Source organism: Streptopelia decaocto (assembly GCF_964273445.1).
Source record: "Streptopelia decaocto genome assembly, chromosome: 17".
In the NCBI taxonomy this organism is placed as follows: domain Eukaryota; kingdom Metazoa; phylum Chordata; class Aves; order Columbiformes; family Columbidae; genus Streptopelia; species Streptopelia decaocto.
The window spans coordinates 3514371-3533068 of NC_138672.1; the positions used below are offsets into that span (position 1 = coordinate 3514371).

Here is an 18698-nt window from a genome sequence, read left to right on the forward strand (position 1 = left end):
GCACCAGCCCCGGGCAGTGGGGTGTGATGAGCTGTTTGCATGAAGGAGAGAGTAAAACTCATGGTGTTCTGCTCTAATGTAACTCCGCAGGATTTTGTTATTACCCATGCAAATATTTAACCTCATTGAATCTTGTAGCAAGGAGTTCCACATGTTAACAGCTGGTTTTCTTTTGAAAACACACCCAACAGTGTGTTCTGTCCTTGATTTTAAGTATGTTACCTTTCCGCAGTGAGAGGAAGAGCGCAGGAGCGCACTTCATATTTCTTGTTATCGCTTTTCTCTCTACCTTGTTTCGTGTTATTTTTTCTGCTCCAAAGCATGCAGAACCAATCTGCTCAACCCCCTCTCTTCCCATGGAGGTCTCTCCAGGCTTCTCATATTTATAATGTCCTCCCTGAGCGTTTTGTTTGTTCATTTTTTTCTCATTTATTTTTGATGCAAGGTAGGAAGAGCGGAAAGCTGCATTCTGGTGATTCACAAAGTGGCATCTTAATACTTAATCTGATTGGTTTTGCTCTGTAGTGTTTTACCTATTTCGAGTAGTTGCTGGAGCTGGGAAGGAGGTTTCCTTGTTCTGGGTAGTGTTCAAGTTTTATCACAAGGGCTGTAACTGGTTTAGGACCAAGGAAAGTATTTGAGTGACTAAATTCCCTCCTTCATCTGTTCACTGCCTCCCATTTGGCAACACTGATTTTAATTTGACGTTGTGCTCATCATTTATTGACCACTCTTGAGTGTCTTTAATGTTTCTCACAGCCTTTCTCTATTCATAATCTGGATTATGTTATATTATCTCTTGCATTAGAAAGGTGGTTCAGGTAAAATTTCGGAATTGTTGACTATCAACCCTTTCTTGTAGTGAAATTGTAGACTGTTTAGTCCTCCAGAAGAAAACAACGGGTCTTTGTTTTCTACCTCTTAAGTGCTGAGTTGAGCGTGTTCCAGACCCGGTCTAACGACTTGTCTTACATTTGTGTTGTAAGAACGAAACTTCTTTAATAGCTGGTTCTTGAGTAATTGCCTTTTTTGCTTTTGGTAGTGCTTTATTTTTTTTTTCCCACTGGTAAAATAAGAGTATAAAAAGGAAGCAAATATAAATAAAAAGTGCTTGTGAAGGTTTCAATGAGGTGCATTGGTAGAGCTAAAAGATTTTGGTGCCAGCTCACTATGGATAAATCACCAAAAGTGCAGCTGTGGTCCAAACTGAAGCCAACACAGCTCAGACTATTTCAAACATGGACTGTTTAATATAGTCAGCAGCATATCTGCTTGAGGGATCTATACCAAGGTGTTTTAAACAGTGACAACCTTAATGTGCAAATACTTGTCTGAGTTACACTTAATAGAGGAAGCCTTAATTGATGAAGTGCTTAATAAATGCCTTTTTAACAAAGGGTTGGGGAACAGAAGAGAAAATTATAACACTGTTAATGTGTTGAAGCGTTGAACTTAGATTGCATGACTTGAAAGAAAAAAATCAACCCACGGTCTGACTGATTTCCTTAGCGTTTGAATTGACTTTCTACACTTAGGATTATACAGAGGCCAGGTATGAAGTTTCTGGCTTTACTTATTTCTCAGATGCGTGTTGAAGAATAAATACATAGAGTAGTCAGGAGGGTTTTAATATTTTCAAATGAGATAACAAGTGATTTCGTGTAAAGTTCCCATATCATAAGGCCCAGACAAGGCAAGGAAGGTTGTAACTCAGTAGAGTCTTTTGGAGGCTGTCAAGACAAAATGTTGTGCCACCTTAAATGACTTATAAATCTGAAAGTGTCTTCAAATCTGTAAGATTTTCAATGTTATAAAACTAGTGTGAGTTAGAGGCCAGAAATAATGATCAAATCCTATAATTTCTTTCATCTCACAGAATTTAGGCCAAAAATTCAAATGGTGATTGTCATGTCAGTCTCATAAACATTGAATATTATTTCAAAGTGAACTGTATGGATCAGTTAGAAACAGACATGTAATCTTAAATTTATATTGAAGAATAAAGTCAACTCTCTGGTGGTTTTTTTTTTTTTTAGTAAATTCCTTAGAGGGACCAACTCTTCCTACCTCTAAAAATGAGGAGATACAGGTGTAAAAATCAGTGCTTCACACTGTTGCTTCTCTGGGCATGAAACCACAGTTTTCTTCCCCAAATAACTCTCTTCAGTTCAACCAATGTCAAATGAAGTCTTGTTGGATGATGAGTGAACCCTGTCCTGTTCCACCACTCTGCTCTTTGGTTCATATTTTCATTGGGCTCTGTGCAAAGCCAGTAGCAAGTCAATTTGAAATTGTGCTTGGCAAAGCCAAGCAACGTAATCCATGCAAATGATTTTGCCCCTGCTGCTCTCTCCATTAAACTCCTCAAAACTGCAGCAACTATTGGGCTGTCATGCTGCATTTCCAACGGAGAGCGGAGACCTAGAAGTTCTCTGCGCGGACTAAAGCGCTTACAAGCCCACAAATATTCTTTTGAAGATGTTTCTCTTATCTTCCAAGGACATGCATCATTTTGAAAACATTTTGCTCAGAGACTGGAAGCCTTTCAGTTCAGAGCTAACCAAGCTTCATGTCTCTTTTATTTTACTTCTTTCTGAGTCCATGACTTTCACACAGCACTGATTGCGAGTGTTTCTTTGCTCCTGGAGTAAGCAGGCTTTGGCAATGGGTTTAATCTCTCTCTTCCAGCTTATGGTAACTCAAATGCAATTCCTTGACGTGACAAAGCTTTATGAACCTCAGGTTTCAGCTTTCTGTAGGAGAAACAGAGCAACAAGCTGCTTGATACAGCCTGAAAAATCCACCTACATACCTACATCAGTGAGAAAGGGCAGCAATTTGTGTGAGATGGCGAGAGAGATACTGCAAGAAGGACAAATCAGAGTTCCCCATGAGAGCATGATGCCTTCTTTCAAAGGATGCATTTTAATTAACTTTTTCTACTTAACAAGTCTGAAGCTTCAACAGTTAAATTCAGTTGTTCTTCCTTTTTTTCTGACTCCTGGTGTCTGTTGAACGTGAGTTATTTCCCGTAATCTGCTCTTCTTTTGAGCCCACAATATCCCATCTTCCCATGCCAAAGAGAAAGAGAGAAGGGGCACCGTGTTCTCTGCTGCTTTGCCTGGGTTGTTCAGCTTCCCAGTTCATCAATATAAGGTTTGCTTTTATTTCCAGTCCTGTAACATGCTGCGTCTTGTCTGTACTTAATGACCAGCAATTAATCTTAGTGCTGAGCTACCTCGCACTCTGATATCCTTGCAAAGCCCCCGTGGCTTCGTTTGGAGGCTAGAAATTGCAGTTTTGATACAGTCTCTTTGTCAAATATTTCTTCTAATGTAGAGGGACTGTTGTTGGGTTTTTTTTCAGGCATCCTAATTATTTTCTTCCAGTCTCTGTGTTAGTGCTGACTAAAGGCAACACAACTTCCGATCTTCTGCTTAGGTGTATGGTTAAGAAAAAAGAGCAAAGTCCTAGCAATGATGACTAGCCTGCTGAGCTGTGGTATTGCTTGGGTCTGAAGGAAGATTCTTGCTCTCCAGATATCTGGGTAAAGAAACTGGAGTGGGTGGTTCATTATGAAGAGGGGAATCATGGAGGAGGTGCTACAGTTTCCCAGTGGCCTTTCTGGCCTCCTCCCCCTGTGCAAGAGGGGCACGGGGTAAGAAACGCGGCTCTCTCAGCCATCCCGTCCTCCACAGGCTTGTAACTGGGAGATTCAGTGGGGTCAGGTTGGTGGCAGCCGGGACAGGTACCTGCTGCATCCAGCTCAGCTGCTTTCGAGCGGGGATGTGATAAATCCGAGGTTGAACCTTGCTGTTTTTTCGTTTTACAGAGGAGGTCATGCTGGCAGAGGAAGACAAGAATGCAGAAGAGAAATCTCCTCTGGACGGTAGGTCGTTTTGCTGTGCCGTTCTCCTCCTGTGACACGAGAGAGGCTCACGTGCTGCCCGCTAACATGGCTTTCTGTTGTCACCAGGAGGGTGTGAGGAACACGCTTTTGCATGCACTTGGCAGCAGTCGGGCTAAAGAGTCCCTTTGCCCGTACCGGGTCTTTTTGAGGTTGCAGGTGGATGATGAGCAGTTATGTGACACACCACACTGGGATGGGGGTCAGTCGGTCCCTACGCTGCCTGTGGGCCCGCAGCGTGCCGGGGATGCCCCGTCAGGCTCTGCCGAGCGTGGCTGGCCGCGTCTACCTGCAGGTCGTGGTAGGGTTAGGCTGCAGATCGGATGCCAGAAAAGAAACGCATTGACCGAGAGAAGGCAGGGCTCTAAACCGAGGTTTCCAAAAGGATTTGGCCAAGAGACTAAGACCCCTGTTACTTGTAAGCAGTAAGACATAACAGGGTGTGGTGATCCTCTCTTCCGACGTGTGACCCTAGTGTTGCAGGACGGCTGGAGCTCCGGACACAGCGAGGCCGCGGGGACCGCTCTCCCTGCGCCTCCAGACCCAGGAGCTCTTAGGGTGCGACAGCCAGTCAAAGTTCAGTTAAAGATTCTTCCCTCTCCCTTTTCTGACCATCTTTCGTCCTCCCATGTCTCCTCCTTTCCCCTCCCCTCCCTTTTCCCTCCTCTTTTTTTTTCTCCTCCCGTTCACTGTCAGGGAGGGCCGCCTCGGAAGGGCCGATTCAACAAGGCACGGCACCGGCAGAGACTAGCAGCGGCAGCAGCTACAACAGTGAGTGGATTGCAAATCACCAGGGGCTCAGGCGGGACAGGGCTTCCCCCCCGCCGCCCCACGCACCCAGGTCACCGGCGATGCTTCCCGGGTGGTTTTTTGCACCTCACTCCGAGCCACGCGGCTCCTTGGGGCATCAGGCGCCCACCTGCCAGCCCACGTTGGCCAACCTGGTGACCTGTGCTCGGGGAGGACTCGGGGATGGAAGAGCTGGGGCTGAAGAAGGTCAGGGCTGAGGTGTGTTTGGCGAATCTTGGTGCGTGTGTGTGGGTGTGTGTGCGCTGGGGAAGTTTGTCCAGCACGTGGGTGCAGCCAGGGCTGTTAGTCTTGAGCTTTCCGTACTTAAAAGGGACTGTGAAGAAAGATGGGGACAGACCTTTTAGCAGGGCCTGTTGAAACAGGAGAAGGGGTGATGGTTTTAAACTAAAGGAGGGGAGATTCAGGCTGGACATGAGGAAGAAATTGTTGCCCTGAGGGTGGTGAGAGCCTGGCCCAGGTTGGCCAGAGAGGTGGTGGATGAACCATCCCTGGAGACATCCCAGGCCAGGCTGGACGGGGCTCTGAGCAACCTGAGCTGGTGAAGATGTCCCTGCTCATGGCAGGGGGGGCACTGGGAGAGTTTTGAAGGTCCCTTCAACCCAAACTACTCTATGATTCTATGAACTGAGTGTCTGGAAGAGTAGTCTGAAAAGCTGAGTGGTGTAAGTGAACTAGAGGTGGGTGCAGACTGTGGCATAAATACCCAGGTGTGCTAAACCTCCCTCTATACCAGTAAGCTAGAAGAGCATGGCAGTGTTTCCAGCCTTGAAGCCCACTGATACGAAGCAGCCTACATCTATGCTCTGAAATTGTCTTAATCTCAAAACCAGGGGGACATTGCATCCAAGGTGCCTGTAGAGATGGCACGACCTAACTGCTAAACATGTGCAGGATGTTTTGGAGGGAGAAGATAAAGAAGGAAGGTATTCATTCCCTACCAGGGAATGTTGTAAAACTTTAATCCCAGGGCTTGGTTGTGTTTCAGTACTGGGGATGGCCCTGGACATGCTGGAGTGTACTGGGACAGGTGCAGCCTGAAGGACCCAAAATCTGGTGTTGCTGGGAGTGAGGGTTCAGCCTACTGCTGGGCGGGGAAGTGGTTATTTGTAAAAAACTGGATCCAGAGCACTTATTCAGAGCATCCTCTCCTCTTTGAGCCTCTCCAAACCTGAGTGATGCTCTGGGTGTTTCCTCAAGTGACAAAAGCACTAACACTTGCCTTAGCTGTGGAGGAAGAAGCGCATCCATTTCTCTGCCAAGGAGGGGAAATTTGTGTAGGGTGGGGGGATCCTCTCGTATGACCCGACCCCCCGGGCAGTCGCTGCAGAGTGAGTGGGTTTGCTGTGTGTGCCTACTGAACAGAATGTATCACCACACCGTGGGGTGTCTTACTGCTGATAGCAAACGGTGCTTAGTTACTGTGTGTCTTGAAGCTGTTACCAAACTGTACCAACGTTATTTTTCTCTGCTAGTTCTCAAGGTTTTGCAGGTAGGTGGTCACGGGACCAGTGTCCGCTCCTGCGTTACCCCTGTGCACCGGGTGAGCGGTGCCAACCTCTCCGAGCCTTAAGCTGCAGTTCTCTTTCCCTGTCGAGTAGAACGGTGTAGAGACACTCTCCCTATAAACGATGCTGTTGGACAAAGCGTGTTTTCAAAGGGTTCTGACATCCCCAGAGGGAAGGAATTGTACAGTGGGTGCTGTTAAGAGTGCGTTCAGTGATTTGTGGCGGTTGCTTTCAACGTAGCGTTTCTGCTGCTTTAGGCATCGCTCTGTGGTGAGCTGTATCCGAGCACCGTAAACGCTAACTTCTTAATGGTGCACACTGTAAACAGCATTAATGTTTTTAGTGGTTAGAAGCACTCATCTCCTAACCCACTGGGGCTCAGGAAGATTCAGTGACCCTGCCCAGCAATTCTGCTGTGCTAAAAGGTCCAGCGGCTGCAGTGACCCCCCCACCCTCCTGCATCTGCTGGGGTGAAGTGTGAGCATGCAGACCTGTGCCTGGCAAGCCTTCAAGATCTCGAAGGTTAAATAAATCAACAACCCTGGCATCGAAGCATGCGGAGGCCCTGCAAGGTTGTAGGTTGACTGATTTGCTCCAGCTTAGCCTTGTGTGGGAGCTTTAAGCTGGCATTGGGAAGTAAATGCTGGCCCTGGAGAGCGAAGGGAGGGGGAGAGAGAATCCACTCTGAATGCTCACGGGGCATTTTCTCTTTAATTTGCACACAGTGTTGAAAAGAGCCGCAATAAAGAAGAGCAAAAATGACCTGATTCATGCTGAAGAAGGTGAGGACCATTTCACAGACATTTGCTCCGTTGGTGAGTACTGGCTTTGCATTTGCCGAGGTTTAGATCTCCACCTAAACATGTTCACATCGCGTTTCCTCCGAACATCTCCTTTGCTCCAGAAGTTGCAGTTTTAAGAAGAATTATCCCTGCTCCTGCAGCAGCGCTCAACTTAGCAAAGCAAATGGCTTTGTGGCTTCACCCCAATGCTGCCCTGCTCAGCTCTTGCATGCTGCACCCTTTAAAAGAGCCCTGCCGAAATGCTCGGAGAGCTCGTGCTGGGTTGGCCATACTGCGATTCTGCTTGGAACACGCTTATTTAAGCTAATGAAGCCCAAATACGTCAAACAATACTGCTAAGGCTCATCTGTTGCAGGGAGGAGAGGAAGTGGACACTTAGTCACATCTGTCACTAATGCACAGTGTGTGGTTTTTCAGCCTTCGCCGTGTGAATGGTTACTGGGAGGTGCTGAGCAGTGGCCCTGTTTGTCATATTCTTGCCTTAGAAGAGGGTCTTAAAGCAATTCTTCACGTTTTTAAAGTCAGATATGGAGATACGCACATGTGTGCATGTAATTACCTACATGCCTCCAACGCAGGGTGTAGCATCACTGCAGGGTGTAGCATCAATGGTGCAATTTTGGTACGTTTAGCTCTGGAGAATGAGATGCGGTCAGGCGACAGAGGTGCTGCTCGTTCTGCAGTTAAGGGAGAATGACTTCCCTCCTGGGACGTGGCAGAGAGGCAGGTTTGAGGTTTGCAAGGGGAGGAAGGCTCTGAGCACACAGCACCACATTTGGACATGAGCAGAGAGACCTTTCAGTCGTGGGTTTTTACTTGCTGGCTGGGGAAGCATCTTCCTGAGTGCTTTGCAGTTAGCTGTTTTGCTTATTCCTGTCCCTGTTGTTTGAGTCTGTATTTCGCTTTGCTGCTGAAGCAGCAGATGTTCTCATTATCTTCCAAAGAAATGTCTTGGCACCCCAGTTACCGCAAAGCAGCAAATCCTGGATGTATGAGAGTAGCAGCACAAACGGTACATTTGAGAGTATGCTTCTGTATATGCTTGCAAGCATGAGTGCCTCAAAGGCTCTTTGGAAGCTGGGCATTAACATTTTAAGAGATTACAACTGCTGCTGGAGTTTTTTTTCCCCCTTTAAGTGAAGACCTGGTTGCAGGAAATGAATGTTGCTCAGCATGTTACTGACACCATCACCCACTGTTGAGCTGCCGCAGTCCCCAGGCTGAGCAGGCTGCAGGTTTTGTGGCTAAACTGCCGACAATTCTGAGAGTACTGAAAGACGGCAAAAATGCAGCAACCGTGTGCATTTTTGGTTGGTTTTATTCCGAGCAGCTTGGATCCCTGCATGGATAACAAGGAGTGGACATTTTTGGAACATTTGTTCATGGTTGCAATAATTATGAGGTCTTTGCATTCACATCCAAGTCCCTCCAGGCTCTGGGCACCCATGCCACGCAAACAGATCTTTGAATTCAGCGTTTCAGGTGGCAACGGATGACGGAGCATCTGGACTTGTGGATAATCTGATGCAGAGCTGGGAACTGTCTCGGGAGCATATGGCCGGGAAAATAACAGCAGCTTTCCACCTTCTGCGAGTGGTTCACCCACTTGGGAAAAGCGTTTTTGATTCATGAAACAAGGCAGAAAAAGAAGAAATGGATAATGCAGATAGTTCTGCAGGCTCCTGAAAAGGCTGAAACTCTGCCTAACATAAACAATCAGATCATATGGGCAATTATGCATAAAGAATATGTTTTTGAGAAAAGGCTTTTTGGGATGGTTTTCTGTAGTGCTTTGCTGATGGGAGCGTAAGGAGAGTGGAAGAACTAACAATATAATTACCAAGTGCAATGTGAAGATGCAGACCAGAGTGGTACAGACTTTGACAGGTCTCTTGCTGGCTATTGACTGAATGTGTTGCACTTTAATTCAAACACAAGTACCTCAATGAGCCTTATAATTGCATTATAAAGCTCTATAGTGGTAAACACTTCCCAGTGTGTTCTCTGGAGTTGTTCCTAACATTTATTCTTTTCTTTCCTCCTAACGCTCAGCCTTCCTTTCCGCACTAATCCACGTGCAGCAGGAGATGCTGCTCCTTCTGCCTTCCCACCCTCTACGCTGCACCAGACACAGGGCACTGTCTTGATTGCCAGACGGTGAAGCCTGGAGAAGTGGACGTTTTCTACATTAGATTAGTTTAAATACTGCTGCTTTTGTTTTCTGGAAGATCAGTAGAACCACTAGAGAGGGGGTGAAAGGGTAGCAGACTATTCCCATGCAAATCTGACAGCACAGGCTGGCTTGAATATCTGAGAAGTCTTTATCTGCTAAACAGTAATACGATATGGTGCAGCCTGTTTCTTAACCTGCGGTTCATGTCGTTGTTTTAAAGCAATAGATGAGGACCATTTTCTTGTAATTGCTAAAGGAAAGATTATCAAACTAACATAGCAACAGCATACTAAGCTTTCTGCAAGGAGTTTGTTCAAAGCCTGGCCAGGGCCAGCTCTGCATTTGGTGTGTTGGTGGATGGCCAAAAGTGTGAAACGGAGCAGAGATCTTGCTTTCTATTTGGGAGACATCACAGCATGCTCTTATGGAGCTGTGAGGCTTGGAGAACCCATTGGTGTCACATCTGGATGCTTCATCCTTTCTGTGAGTGCTGTGTTTGATGTTACTGAAGGATGAAACAGGGTGAGATTCCCACCCCTTCCAAGTATTGAAATGCAAGCACACTCAAAAATCTGGCTGCCTCAGCCAGAACACATTGTTCATTAACTCAGCTGTCTCAAATGACAGCCCATCCAAGTCACCTACTCTCATGGTGCTTGGTCCAAGACAGGATGATGTGTGTCCTGGTCAGCCCTACCTGCTGGGACGCTCTGGCCCATGATGGGGAAGGGCAATAGTGTATTATCGTGCCACAAACCATCTTAGAATCATAGAAACATTTTGATTAGAAGAGACCCTCAATCATCAAGTCCAGTCGTTAACCCAGCCCTGGCACTGCCCCATGTCCCTGAGAACCTCATGTCCATCTGTCCAGCCCTCCAGGGCTGGTGACTCCAGCACTGCCCTGGGCAGCCTGTTCCAATGCCCCACAGCCCTTTGGGGAAGAAATTGTTCCCCAGATCCAACCTCAACCTCCCCTGGCGCAACTTGAGGCCGTTTCCTCTGCTCCTGGCGCTTGTTCCTGGGGAGCAGAGCCCGACCCCCCTGGCTCCAAGCTCCTTTCAGGCAGTTCAGAGATCAGAAGGTCTCCCCTCAGCTCCTGTTCTCCAGCTGAACCCCCCAGGTCCCTCAGCCGCTCCCATCACACTTGTGCTCCAAAAGCACAAAAGCCAAAGGTTCGGTAGCAGTTTCGGAGCGGTGCCGGCACAGTGGGAAACAGGTAGCGGGCAGCCTGCAGCAATCACTGTTTTCCTGGCTTGCAACAGTGTCTGTGGCTGTTGCAGAGGAGCTCCAAGGGATGTGTGTTTGGTATTAACGTGCGCTGATTTCTCCTGCCTCAGCACTGGCTGGAAATTTGCCTTTTCATCATGTGTTTCAACAGTGCCTGTGACCGCAGGGGGAGAGCTTACATTAGAAATAATTTCTTCTGTCAGCTTCCTATTGTTAAAACATTTGACTCTTTTCCAGGGTTTGAGGCCAGACTCGAAATGCAGCTGATATAGGCAGAATTGTACAAATGAGTAGCTGTACGCAAAATATGATGCATGGAGGCAGATTGAGCCCTCTGCTGTAGAAATATATGAAGTAGTGGAGTAAAATAAGGAGACTTCAATCAATTCAGTAGTAAAGACTGGATCTTTGCCTGGTTCTTGGAGCAGAGGAAATAAGGACCAGCTGTTGCCAGCTACCCAGCTCCAAGGAGACATGGCCAGAAATGCCACTGTGACTGGTACTTTCTGTCCTTCCAGTCAATCGGGAACCCAAAAGTTATGGGTTAAACTGGGACAGTCAAGAGTACTTAGAATCATGGAATCACTGTGGTCAGAAGAGACCCTCAAGACCATTGACTCCAACCATAACTTAAATCTAGCACTAAACCGTGTCCCTAAGAACCTCATCTCCGTCTGTCCAACCCTCCAGGGCTGGTGACTCCAGCACTGCCCTGGGCAGCCTGTTCCAATGCCCCACAGCCCTTTGGGGAAGAAATTGTTCCCCAGATCCAACTTCAACCTCCCCTGGCGCAACTTGAGGCCGTTTCCTCTGCTCCTGGCGCTTGTTCTTGGGGAGGAGAGACCAACACCCTCCATGCTGCCCAGTTTTTTTAGATAGTGGGGCTGGGCATTCATTTGTGAAGTTCTAAAATCTCAGCATTCACCCTCACGATGCCATTGCCAGCAAGATGCCCTTGCTCAGCCCATAGTCAGTGCTCCAGCTTCTGCTCAGCCGTGTTTCTGGTGCTTGGGAGAGGGTCTGTGTGCCCGGGAACGTCCTCCAGCCTTTCACCTGCTGGGATGTGGGGTGGTGACTCTGCTTTCTGTCCTAGGGTCTCCTTTTGCCCGCGCCAGTTTGAAGAGTGGGAAGAATGAGAGCTCGTCCTACTTCAGGAGGAAAGAGAAAATGTTCCGGTTCTTCATCCGGCGCATGGTGAAAGCTCAGAGCTTCTACTGGATCGTCCTCTGTGTGGTGGCCCTCAACACGCTCTGTGTCGCGATGGTGCACTACGACCAGCCGGAGAAGCTCACTACTGCGCTGTGTGAGTACCGGGGACTCCACCTGTCCTCTGATGAGGTCTGGTGTCTTTGATCGCTCCGAGCGCTGTTACATCCCTTACAGTTTGTTTTTTTGGGGGTCAGAAATGCATTAATGAATGGTTGTAGTATCTCAAGAGTAATTGAGTCATAAAAATTGGAAAAACATGGTACTGATTTGAGCTGAGAATGTCATCCCAAACATTATCTGAAACTTGAGATTCAACCACATTTAGATCTTGTAGCGCTGCAGGAGGATTTGTTCCGTAACCAGCTTTATGAAAGAAGGGGAATGACTCCGTGCTTGGGTAAAGGCCGGTTTCTCTGTCTGATGAGCATCTGCAGGATTCCTGCTGCTTTGCAGCTGATCTGATCCCATGGCTGGTTCCTGTTGTGGACACTCTTAGAGCTCTACTGGGGCTGATGTCCCTGGGGTGGCAGGATGTACAGTGGCCGCTGCTGCTCGGGAGATAAGAAGGTCTATTGGTGTTTAAGGAATCATAAAGTGATTTACTACAGTTGTAGCAGTTATTGTCTTATTCTTTAAAATGCTGCAACTTTACAGCAGGACTTCTTTTGATAATTGTTTCTTCCTTACTAATGGTGTGTGATCAGGTGGGATAGAAGTCATGATGCCCTCCAGTGAAAATAGGTACAGTAGTGATAGACATAATACCATACAGGTTATACATATTTGTGCAAAAGCTTTTATTTTAGCTTGGTTCCTGTGGTCAGTTATCAGTTTAGGCTTCAGATGGTCTGTTTTAAGTGCTTTTGAAGCCTAATTTCATTATTTTTTAAATTGCATCTTGTTCTGTCTTGTAATGAATAATCAGTGGAGGCAGCTGTCTGCAGTCAAAGCCTTTACACACCACAGTGTTACACTGAGGCTACAGACTTACTCACAAAGCCTGTTTTAAAAACGCAATGTGAAGGAGAGAGCTTTTTTCATTTATTTTAATTAAGATTGCAGGCTATGACTCCTAGAGCTCCAAAACCTGTAGGAATATGGTGACACTGCAAGTTTTTCCTTCTGAGGGGAAGGGATGGAGAGTTTGTTTCTGGATGACAGAGCCATTGCGTTTGTCACTTCTGGATCTATACAATGGTCAGGAAGAAATCTTTTTGCAGTACTTGATATTCAGATGTGGCTGCTTCAGGATTTAAGTAAAACTTCTGAAACCACAGAAGACTAGGAAAAAAAACCCAAATATTTTAAACAGTCTGACTTTAAAACTGTGGCTTAGATCATTAAAGATACTTATCTACCTAATTTTCATTGATTTCTTTATAAATTAGATACTTAAACATTTCTAGCCCTAGATCCTCAAGTCTTACCTTATTACAAGGAATCAAAATTTGAAGCTTTTTTTATAGACCTAAAAGGTCAAGAAATACCAGCTGCTCTGGCTTCAAAACCTCCCTGTTAATCGTTGATGGAACATTTAATCCCACCAGGTAAATGGAGCTCTAACGAGAGATGCAGAAGGACAGAAATTTCTTTCAACTCCTCTTTTTTATTCCCCCAAGATTTAGACTGAAAAGAGGGACAGACTACACAGAGAAGTCAGTCTTGCTTATTCATTTCCTAAATTTAACAGATGAAATAATAAGCTGGATTGGCAGAGTAATTAGAAGTTTGAGGCTTAGGATTTCCTTTTGAATTAGGACTAAATGTCTAGAAAAGAACCAACACTTGAGTCTTTCAGTTCAAAAAAGGCAGCTTTAGATTTCCAAACTAAGCTTTAGGAACACCTTATGCGGTAACTTTTCTAAGAGAACATGAAGATATCTGTCAGCCAGCAACTTCTATTTAATAGAAGGGATGGAAGGGATTTTCTGTTGATTAAAGATGTGTTGCCATGTGGGAAACTTTTCTGGGACAGAGGCCGTCGCTTATTTTCCCAACCTACCTCAGTTGAAGGCAAAAAAATAGGGACAGTGGTACTTGTGTTGTGCCTGGGATCAGGGACTGGGGTGGATCCTTCTTTTGGGAGCTCTGGGTATGTCTATAACACACAGTATTGTGAATTAGCTTCAGAAAAGTGATTCATTGAGTTATTTTTAATGGAAAAGTCAGAAAAATGCCAAGGAACCCTGTGTTCTTGGAAGTTATAATAAACCCTCAGCATCCTCCCAGCCATTGGTGCTTTCCTGGGTCTCATCTGCCCTTGATGTACCTTTGGATCATTGTTCTGTCTTTACTGCAAGACCCGAGTGTCTTTGGTCAATAAGGAAACACCTGGGCAGGTATTTCACAAATCAATCCCTTAGACTCACTAAAAACCATACCAGTAGCTACAGATAAACACTGTTAGAAACAACAGTGAGGGCACAGGTAAAGCCAGAATGTCTGAGCAATCACAGGTTTTGTGGATGTTCTTGTAGAGGTGTGAGCATTGGGTCTTTAAACAGGGTGGTACAAGATTAGCCACTGTGATATAGAGAATAAAAGCCAGAGATGCAGAATGAATGGTCATCATAGAAATTTAAGATACTATAGATAATTTTCTCCCTCTTGTTTTTTTTCTTTAAAGATAGTTTTCTCCAAGACAAGAAGCAGAGGTGCTCTTGGTTCCTTGTCTCTTCCCTTGGTTCCTTGTCTCTGCCCTGTCTTATGGCACAGTGTAATAGAAACTCTGGGAAGAAACCTATTGTACCACAATTTTACAACGGAGAGCGTGTCCCCCGAAAAGGCTTACAAGTCCAAACTCTTAAACTACAGGAGTCCTGTACTTCCAAACCCTCCCAGCTTTTCAGGGTGATGAGCTGTACTACCATATTCATGCCCATCTTTGTGTTTAGTGTAACCTGAAAGTTTCTGCCTGTTTTCCTGGGGATGGTGTAGTTATCATAACATAATCTTTCCTATTACTCTAAAGCTTAATATTTAATACAGGGGATATTTTACACTTAAGGTGCGTGGACTAGCTGGTTGTTTTGTTACTGCACTCAGGGTAAGGCTGGACTTGGCCCCTCTTCTGCATGCACTAAACCACAACCAGCCTGACGAACCCTTCAGCAAATACATTTGTGAAGGAGCTCCTGGAAAGCCTCATTCTGCCCGAGATTTGTGCACAAATCCGTTAGATACAGCTAGAACAAGATATCACAAAGCCAGGGGATTTGAAGCAGCTCCTGGAAATACTTGGCAAAATCCTTTAAGTGTAAGAGTGACAGAGTTTAAAAATGGCTTTAAAGTTAAGCCATGAGGAGTGAACTGCACTAAGAGGAGCAGGACTTGGCTAGTCTGATGTAGAACAAGAGAGAAATAGCCAATTCTAATGATGTTGTTTCATGGAAGGTGCTTAGAAATGAAGTGCCGAGGAGTTTTGTGAAGTGCAGCAGTGGGAGAGGAGCGTGGAAACAAGTCTGGCAGGATCTGCTAAACTCTGAAACTCTACCCAGGCACCTCTAATTCAATTATACCTGTCCCTCTGGGGAGAAGTTTAATTACATTACAAATTAATTTTACTTAAGGAATGGTTGGTAAAAGCCTACAGGTCTGCATTGATTTATTTTTCCCCTGGTCTTTTAACTTTTGTGCTGTTGAATTGTTCTGATTAGCTTTCTCTGTTTGATATTCCATGTTGCTGCAACTGCTTTGAAAAAGGAACCGTAGGAGCTTTAGAAAGGGGCTTGGGATTTCTTTAGTCTTATTGAAAGAGCTGATGAGAAATTCTTTGAATTCTTGGGGTGTGGTGGAGAACAGCACATCCTTTATGCCCCTGTAATTATCCCCAAATTAGAGCGGATATTTTCCATCTCTGCATGGGAAGGACTCCAGCGCCACATTGCTACAGGAGTTTTCTCATACATGGACACATGGCATGTTCTGCTCACCAAAGCATGGGCCTTTGATTAAATAAGTTACAATTCTGTATAATAGTATGTATTTCATGCAGCCACACATAATTGTCATCAATTTGGGGTAATTTCCACCATTGCAGGTATTCTCAGAAAAAAAGAGACTTCTGTTGAAAGACAACTCGCTAATCCAGCCTAGATCCCTGAGGTCTAGAGCAGTGATGGATATCCCTCTGGATAGAAATATGCAGCATTTGCAATTGCGAGTAAAGGCTTTTTGAACCAAGTGTATTTATTTATGTCTGCTGAGCATTTCTACATCTGCTTGGTCAAAGAGGAGGAAGTTCTACTTCACCGAGGTTCTACTCCCGGTTGGTTTATTGTATGGGGAGCATGAGCAGAGGAAACCAAAGCGGGAGGCTCAGCACCTGCTCCTGTTGACATTGGGCTGGGAGACAGGGCAGAAATGGAATTAATCCACGGGTGATTGACAAAAAAGGGCCGCTAACTATCTAATTCAAACTTATAGGGCAAAAAAGATGCTAGCACAGCCTTTGCCAATAGCACAAATTTGAAATTGAATCAGAGTACTTGTATCAAACTTTTTTTCTTTAAATCACATTACAAAATGCTTCTGCTTGAGGCAGATTAAATTACATGTGGGCTCTGAATACCAGGAGGTCCAAACAATGAAATTGCATTTTCAATTATATGGGCAGGGCCGTGTCAGGAGAAATGGTGTTTCTGATCCCTTCATTGGAGAAGCTGATTCGTTTTGACTCAATTGCTTCTGCCCAAGGAGTTCACTATGTCCACATTTTCCTTCCCTCCACCCCTTGCCCTCATGGTGCTGGTTTGTAGCACCCGGTATCTGCTGAAATACATGATATAAGAGATATTGCTGCCTATCTGGAACTCTGCTCTTGGTGGAAGTCACCAGCTGTGAAAGAACAAATTGAGTAGTTCTTTCAAAAGCTGCTGTTTCTTGGATGTTCTCAGTTTCGAACATTTTCTGGGCTTTGTTTGTGGTGGGTTTTGCTTGGTTTTTGTTAGTTCGTTGTTGTTGTTGTTTTCAAATCAAATATTTTTCAATTCTGATTTGCTTACAGAGGGCATTGGCCAGCTTTGTTTCTCCTCTGACATTCTGTTTTTGCAGGTGTGTTTGCAGGATGTGTCAGTCCATTGATGGAACGTTGCACTGGTTGATACCTGTTTTTTTTTGTTTATGCTTCTGCTGGATGGGCAACTGAACATTAATCCTTGTTTCTTTCCTCCTTTTTCTTCTTTTGGAATGATGGTAACTTGGCAAAGTACACTGAGATCTCTTGGTGAAAATCACAATAAAACCCCTCCTACCTAGTATTGTTATTCTGTGAAAGAATATGGAGTGGACCTGAAATGTAACTCTTAAAGGTGAGTTTGTGGATGGAGAAGGGGATAAGAATCCCCTGCGGAGTGAGTTATGGTGGGGGTTGTGCAATGTTTTCTGTAGGACCCTCCTGACAGTTTTAGGTTTTGCCTGCGAACTAAGCCAGGCCACCAATTCCAAAGCACTGGTTTGGTATCAATCCTCGTGGTAGGGAGAATTGACTCTCAAGTCATTCCAATAAGCACCATCGAGCTTGCGGAGGGAGCAATTCCGGTCAGCACAAACTCTGGTCCAAGGTTTCCCTCCGGGCTAATGACTGAAACAGGTGACAACGGCAGCACAAATTCTTCCACGCCTGGAGAAGATGCATCTGCTTTATTGGGGGAGTTTTGCCTTCTGGTTCTTACCGTTTCCAAAGTACATCAGGTGCGGTATGGAAGTTCAGGATCTGGTCCGGAAAGTAGTTTAAGCTTCTGATTTACAGGGCCAGCTGCCAATAATTAAGGCTTTTAACATTCTTACTGCTTCACAATCACAATTTTTTAAATTATGTGCAAGGATATTCAATACCACTGAACATGTGTTTTAAAAAAATTCTCTATTTTTCTATTATTGCACTTGTCAGTCACCTCATTGTATGGCAGACATTGGTTCACCTGGTCCCTTTCCCGCACCCTCTGCCCCTGTACAGTCAGATGGATTGTCAGTGTAGCTGTAGGTAACTCCCTGCTCTGGGCTCCCTTGTGTTGGAAACAGCTGTTTGCTCACTGGACTCTTGCCTCTGTTGTCAGAAAAGTCGTAGCGTGGTACAAGTGTGAACAAGCTTGTCCTAGCAAGTTCCAAGCTCAAAGGGAGCTGGAGATGTGCTGCTCCTTGAGCACTGAGAGCCAGCGATGGAGCTTACATCTTGGTAAGAAAAAGGCTGAGAAGTCTGCAGACTTCATCATCTTATTCCTCAAACGTGAATGGTTTGCCCTTGAAAGTCATCTTTAATGATATTGCTCCTGTTTTCAAGGAGAGTAGGTTACATGATGTAATTAATACGCTCCTGGTATTTCCTCCCATATTGCAAATGTTGGCAGAAGTGTCCTTGCAGGCTCCTCACTGAAGCGTTAATAAAACCTTTCTCATCTAGTTAATGTTTCCTGGATTTCAGTTAACATTCTGCCCATGATATTTCACGACTGCCTTTCATTTAAAATTTAGAACTCCTTTTTTATTTTTGATAATTGAAGCCATATTTTTCAAGCATTTTCAAGAGACAAGCAGAAATTTGAGATGGACTTGGGCCAGCCACGTTCACTCAATTCTAAATGTGCAAGGCAGTGAATGGAGTGAAACCCAAGTAGTTTGAAAGGACCCATGTTCCCTCCCCTCTCTTTGCACACACTCATTAGCTGAAACCACGTATTGCAAGAGGTGTACAAAGCTCCCAGGATTCGAGATTATCCAGCTGGAATTTTTCATCTTGCAGCTTGTATCTGTTGCCCCTTGTCTGTCTGTGTGCACCTGTGAGACAAGTTTGGTGTCATCTCTTTATCTATCCTGGAATCGTAAAACTGAAATTCCAGCAGAGGACTTTCCTGTAGCACATTGAAGTGCTGGAGCGGGTCCAGAGAAGAGCAACAAGACTGGGGAAGGGACTGGAACACAAGCCCTATGGGGAGAGGCTGAGGGAGCTGGGCTTGTTTAGTCTGGAGAAGAGGAGGCTTAGAGGTGAGCTCAGCACTCTCTAGAACTACCTGAAGGGCAGTTCTAGCCAGGTGGGGATTGGGCTCTTCTCCCAGGCATCAGCA

General features: G+C 45.4%; 1 protein-coding gene across 1 annotated transcript in view; it reads left to right on the forward strand.

Moving 5' to 3' along the window:
* LOC309447442 (voltage-dependent N-type calcium channel subunit alpha-1B-like) overlaps positions 1 to 18698 on the forward strand; it is a gene marked incomplete at both ends in the record, with an annotated part of 271855 nt that overhangs the window by 141522 nt on the left and 111635 nt on the right. The window contains 4 exons of the mRNA XM_082068050.1: positions 3833 to 3889; positions 4604 to 4678; positions 6948 to 7037; positions 11522 to 11731. Of these exons, the coding sequence (XP_081924176.1) occupies positions 3833 to 3889; positions 4604 to 4678; positions 6948 to 7037; positions 11522 to 11731 (432 nt within the window). The remainder of the gene's footprint in view (positions 1 to 3832; positions 3890 to 4603; positions 4679 to 6947; positions 7038 to 11521; positions 11732 to 18698) is intronic.